Raw genomic sequence first — 6453 nt, forward strand, 5'->3', positions numbered from 1 at the left:
TTTCATTTTTTCTTAACAATTTAATCCCCAAAAGTTGATTCTGTTCATCTGGACGATGATTACATTCTTTTGGGGAAGTAAATCCCCAAAGGAATGATTGTTAACGTCTTGAGGATGCATCAAGACGTTAACAATTTAGTGTATTTTATGAATTCTATAACAACATTTCACAAACTCAACAGCCAATAATGCATTTGTCAAGAAGAAAGAGCTGTTGAGTGGACCAACAAGCAATATAGGGTATAAACTGGACACAGGGAAATCACAGGTGACATCTAGTATCAGCATTTAACCCAGTTCTGACAATTAAAAGGTTTAACAAATATAAAGGTGGTTCTACATTGCTGGCATGTGTACTTTCCTACCCACCTAGCAGCTTATCATGACACATCATGAATGCCAGACTGAAAGGTTTGACTAATTAAAGACAAACACAAGGCCTGACTGAACCATCCAATTGGTCTGTAAGCAAAAGAAAATACAATATATTTTTTTTATCAGTATAGATTTCACAACTATGACTGTTTAATTAGCAACAGTATTGACAAGTGTATTTGTAAACTTCTCACAGCTATGACAAATACACCTTTTGAGTTAAGCACTTTTCTTAACATATTGTTTTTAATTTAACTTCTGCCTCTATGCTCAGTTGACCTTTTTTAAAAGCCTTGTTAAAATCAATGGTCTCATTTTTTAAAAAAAAAATCCTTTTTCCACACTTTTTCTTTTTAATCTAATTTTTTCAAAACACAAAGCACACAAGTAATGCTTTCAATATGTATTACACATGAGGACCTATTAAAGCTCGTTTTCTTGCTCCACAGCATGTACTCATGCACTGAAAGGGTGAAGCAGCAAATTTGCTAGCTGGCTGACTGGGAGGACAGAGAGGCCTTTCTCACCAGTCAACGGCTGTCCTTAATGAGAATAGAAAGTGATTTACTAGCTTAATGCTCCAGCCCTCAGCCTGCCTGCCCGCCTTTGCTTTACACAGCCAGTTTAGTCGACACTCTTCATACAGAGAATGAAACTGAGACCAGGGAAACAGGGAAAAAAAGGAGGATAGCAAACTCCTGTCTGAAAACTGCAGTAATGAGATGTTCTCATGGATTCTCAGTCCCCGCATCACTGACTTCCTCCAAGCCCTGCATTTTTCTATCCGTCCTGCTTTTTGCTAAGTTCTCCATGATACTGTGCCATCTGAACAAATCGCAAACTGAATAAATTACATCATTCTGGAATTACTTCCTTTCACTTCATTTTGTTTGGCTAAAAGCTTTTAACAAACATCCCTGTTCCATACTTTCTCTACATCCTGTTACACAGTCACACTTACACCGCGAAGGGGAAATCAAGAGAACATGAATCGCTCACATGATTTGTAAGACTTAAAATGAACAATGAGTAATGCTCCTTTTATACTCATTCTGCTCCTGTTACAAAGTTGTTGTTGGGTTTTTTTGTGACTGGTATAAGACTGGTGTACTTCCCTGCTATTATGTTCCCTATGATTATCCAATCAGCAATGCTGTATTCAAGACCACTTTTAAATCACAGGCTTTCACTGAGAATCAGATGACCTGTCAGAAACCAGTTATCCACGGATGTGTGAATAAACAGAAAAAAGTGGGATGTTTTGGATCCCCTAAAATCTGCAATGACTAAATGTAGACAACGACACAAACTCTAGGCTAGTGCTTTATCCAGTTAAAGTTATACCGTCTTGCAAAACACGTGTGTTATGAGCTCAAGTGAGAATACCAATTTCATGCATATTTGCAGGGCCAAATTGCATTCCTTGATTGGGAAAGCATACTTAGGGTATGCATGAAATTTAAAATTATGTTTTACCATGAAATAGGAAAGTCAGACAGAAAGAAGGACGAAACAAGAATGAGGGATGGCAGAATAACTTGAGAGTGCCACTTAAAATCGAGTGGCACGGCTTGCGTTTACATACCGTAGTTTTTAAGTTGAGTAGGGAAAGCGAAAAGCGTGTTCTTCATACCTGGACTGGTGGGGATTTTTTTTGGGGGGGGGAACACGCCACAAAATTCAAACAGAGTAGAGCAGGTGATTTAACGCCGGGGACAAAATGTGTATAAGCGCGTGATTTGTTTTTATTTGTATCTTTTGGAAATATAGCTGTGTGCACAGCCTATGCGCACAAACGTGCAGCCAAACAGACCGGTTATCGCCATGGAGGGCAAACACAGAACTACAACAGTGTTCTTACCGAGTGTGAAGTAGGGAAGAGCCGTGTTGTCAAGATCATCCATTACGGAAATTCGCCCAGGTAGGTCTGTTCTAACGAATAATAGAAGTCTGGATTCCCCCCCTCCTCCTGCTCCTCCTCCTCCAGTTCCTCCTCCACCAACACCACCTGCTTCAGCAGCACCCCCTCCTCCGACCACGTTCCCCGAGGCTCCGCCGGTGAAGCTGAATTCGTTCTCCCGGAGTACGGGCAGGGTTGAAACGGTGACGGTTTTCACCTCACATGGCGTCTCCGTGTCGCTCTCCCTGTCCCTTTCCTCGTCAGGCGATGTCGCCCCTCTGTTTGCCTGGACAGTCAAGGAGCCTGTTAATAACAGACCCACGAGAAGGACGCGAAGGTGCAGCACTAATATCCTCGCCATCCCGCTCCTTGTGTGTGGTTCTCTCGCTTTGTGGGGCTCATAAGCTGTCCGTTCACTTATAGTACAGTCGCTGCAAAGGAGTCGCGTCCGTCCAGGAGGCGGCAGTACAGGTGTAGTGAGAATGACATCTTTCGGCTCCTTACAGATCCATTTGTGCTCACACGGGGACAACAGATTGCTTACACTTGGATAAACACGTGTCTTTTAAAAGACAGACACGAGGTAGAGGTATCTTGTTATTAGTGCAGGTTCGTGTTTAAACAAACACGAGCAGTAGATGAGTCTTCTGAGTTCACAATAAAGTGTTAAACAACAAATAAAAAAAATAATACTTTTTTTTTCAATACAGCTTTATATGAGTTGAACGTGAGGACAGAGCTGCTATCCCGTCTAAACAAACAATTTATAGCTGAACATCTGTCCAGTTTGTTCTCCATGCAGGCAGTGTAAAGACAGCTCTACTGGTACTCGAAAACAAAGTACAGTTGACCGGAAAGATTACGGTTAAAGCCTAAAGTGCATTCACCACAGAGTGAAATATCCACACTTAAAATAAAAGTTGCATTCCAGATATAAAAAAAAGTTACACAGAAAAGGTTTAAAGAGAGGCTATAGACTTTCTTTTACTTACTGATTAAAAGTTTGTTTTTATTATATAATGTAGTACACCCCGTGTTCTTACTTGTTTAAGGTTGTTGTTTATTTTTAACTTTATGATTAAAACAACAACTCTTAGGAGTTTCTTCTTTTTCTTTTATGTCTTTTTCTGTATTTGGCTTAGAGATGGACAGAGTCTTTGAGCTCTGTCCGTGGTGCTGACTTGGTCAACCCTGTCCTGCTTGTCAGTGTAATATCACATAGTAATATTGCAAACACTATAAACCTAAATAATGCAACTGAGCAGTTGAAATCTAATTATTTAGAGTTTATTTGACATTTTGTCCTTGAGCATTAAATAATCTCAATTTGAAAAGTTAATTTCATTTAAGAGTACTTAATTTTGCGCCTGTTCAAAGTTCACCTACTCATATTGTGTTTATTTACCTTCATTTTACAATAATAGGGCTCTAAGATCATGAGTGATGTGCCTTTTTGACGCACACAGTGTTAGCACATTTAGGAGTGTGAATAGTGATGCTTGCTGCAAGAAAAGGTAAATCTGAATGAGTTAGCATTCCTGGTGCTCATCAGTAGTAGATAATCGTTTATCATTATTTTTAAGTGAGACAAGAATAATGATTATTGACTGCAGTGTTTTTTGTTTAAAAAACGAAATTACTCATGTTTGCTAAAACTAATGCAATTACAATGTTAAATGGCTTTTATGTGCTTAAAAATCAAATGAACAAGAGATTAAGTCATACAACTGAATATTTCTGAATTGATTTAAGTAGTATGTATAGCATACTAGCATTCAAAGAAACAGCAAAACCTCTGAAAACATTTCACTTTCACAAACATTTTCCTTCATTTTGAGATCGGTCAGTGCTGCACAGTTTTCATCAGTCCATTAAAACAGTTTCCCTTTAGTGTAGAGTCTGTGTCCTGGCACTGACATGCTACAACACTACTGGGACTGTATTGTTTTTTATTCAGTAACGTATAGTTGGTGCTACCTAACTACCTACCTACCTATCTATCTATCTATCTATCTATCTGGGGCTCACATGCTTTTTCCAACTTCAATTGGGAATATCTGAATGATATATTTATTAAGCACAAAATAGCTGTAACTTATATGACCAAAAGTCTTAATGCATAAACATTTAAAATTAAATCATATTAGCAAGGGCTTGCAGTGTATGACTTTTAGCAATAATGAATAACAACACTTAATGCTGCCCGGTGTCTCCCAAAGCTGTAGGAATGCAATACAAAACTAAAAACTACTTATCCAGCCAGTTTTAATTGTAATGTTGACCCCTGTGTCTTCTGTTCTGGCAATGCTGGAACAATTACACAGATTACACAGATTATTCATGCATAAACACCACAAAACCTCTTCCCAACCAAAAATTGGATTATTACTTGTTTAAACCCGTTTAACTCTTTCAGCTGATCCTGCAATGTGTTGACCTTAGTAACTAAGTAATGCCTGGTTCATTCTTCCACTGTTTATTTTGTTAATCTGTATTTATTATTATTTAGTCAGTTTGTTTGAGAATTATGCTCATTGTGAGGGACAATACTCAGTACTTCTGCTAAGATTTGGAAGCAAATCTAAAATTAACTGTGCAACAGTGGTGTTGCAGTTTATTATGTGTGCAGGAGGTGACATACATGTCTAAGTCAACAAAACAGAAAAATAACAGACAACTTCGACACTGTCAAAACTATACAGCTGTTAACTTTGCTCATAAACCTTGAGAGGCATGGACATACTTTCTCAGTTCTACTGTTTTCTTATCTTTCCCTCACATCTCTTGCTCTCAATTTTTAAATAAGAGAAGCAGCAACAGAGTAAAATAACAAAGGAAAAGATGAAAGCTGGAAAGTAGGACAAACAAAGAGATAGTAATGATAAATGAAATGAAACCCAAGCATAGTTGCTTGCAAAGTCAGTCTCTCTGTGAGTTTCTGTTTCTCGTTTAAATCAACTTAAATACACATATCAGAACTGACGCACACTAAAAACTATACTGCACAGTTCAGTTTTTAAACTCCGTAATTTTCAGTATCACATAACCAAGGCTATTTTTGCACTGCAAAAAACTCAGTTTTATTTGCAGGGACTATAAAGTAATCTTGTGTGCACGTTTTTCATTTGTTTTTGTTTTGTTTTTTACTCTTTTTTTTTGCTTTTGGTTGCTGATACCACACAGAATCATCTTTATACACTCAAATAACAGCTCATTAGTCATTTTCCACCAACAGTTTCTATATTACCTTCAAGGGATGAATAATTTAACGCATTAGTAAAGTATATTTCTAAATTTTAATCCCAGAAATAAGCTGGATTCATATGATATGGCCTTTGCAGATGATGTGCAAATGATTTCCCAATCGAGTCATTTCTATCCGCTGCATCCTTTAGATTAAATGCTGGCTCCAGGCACATAAGTGTAAACATGCTGATAATCAGTATTTCAACGTCCTACTCTTTTTTTAAAGTTTTTTGCTTCTCTTCCATGATTCTAAGAATCTGTATTCCTAGTCTTTAGTCTCCAACTGGTAAAACTAAACATTATCTTTATTATGTTTCTAATGATACTCAATCCTTAAATTGCTGTTCAAGTTCAGCTGTTCCTGTCTCTAATCCATACTTTAAAACTTACATCAAGTCACTGCCACATTCACCACCCTTAGAGCAATTTGCATTTGGGCAATTTCCCCCTTTCCCTTCTGTGTAAATCTGACATTTTAGTCAGTCTGTCATAATGATTTCCTGTTTGAATAGTTGGCTACAAAGATTAGCCTAAATGGCAAATCTGACAAGCTTTGCTGTCCTGTTATAGTGAAAGTGCTGACACTGTGAAGAGCTCCTCTGCGAGCCCATAGAGAATAAGCCATAGTTTTGCAGACATGACCTCTTTTGTTGATAGATTTCATTGAACACTGTCTGCCTTTAATGGGCAAACAGTAACAAGACATCACATGGGACTGATTGATTTTAGTGTATTCAGTAAGGTGGTAGAGAGCTGCAAGTAGCAACCCAAACAAGGGTATGGAAAGGAAAACGGCATCATTATGAGCTAGTGGAGAGCTTTTAAACGCACTGTGGTTGGTTATATGAGATTTATTGCTGAGGAAATTGCTCCGACCTGAATGCCGTGGCAGCATCTTACTCTCTTGAAATTGAATTTGATAGACAACAACT

The 6453-nt window shown here is 37.9% G+C and overlaps 1 protein-coding gene across 1 annotated transcript in view; it reads right to left on the reverse strand.

Moving 5' to 3' along the window:
- Positions 1-2659, reverse strand: part of astn2 (astrotactin 2) — a 290807-nt gene extending 288148 nt beyond the window's left edge. The window contains exon 1 of the mRNA XM_086300869.1: positions 2237-2659. Coding sequence (XP_086156995.1) covers positions 2237-2636 — 400 coding nt within the window. The 5' untranslated portion in view covers positions 2637-2659. The remainder of the gene's footprint in view (positions 1-2236) is intronic.
- Positions 2660-6453: the final 3794 nt, after the last annotated feature.

This window comes from Aulonocara sp. 'chitande type north' Nkhata Bay, linkage group LG7, assembly GCF_057382095.1.
Source record: "Aulonocara sp. 'chitande type north' Nkhata Bay isolate Kocher_YH1m ecotype deep benthic linkage group LG7, A_spYH_male_GT1.1, whole genome shotgun sequence".
Taxonomy (NCBI): domain Eukaryota; kingdom Metazoa; phylum Chordata; class Actinopteri; order Cichliformes; family Cichlidae; genus Aulonocara; species Aulonocara sp. 'chitande type north' Nkhata Bay.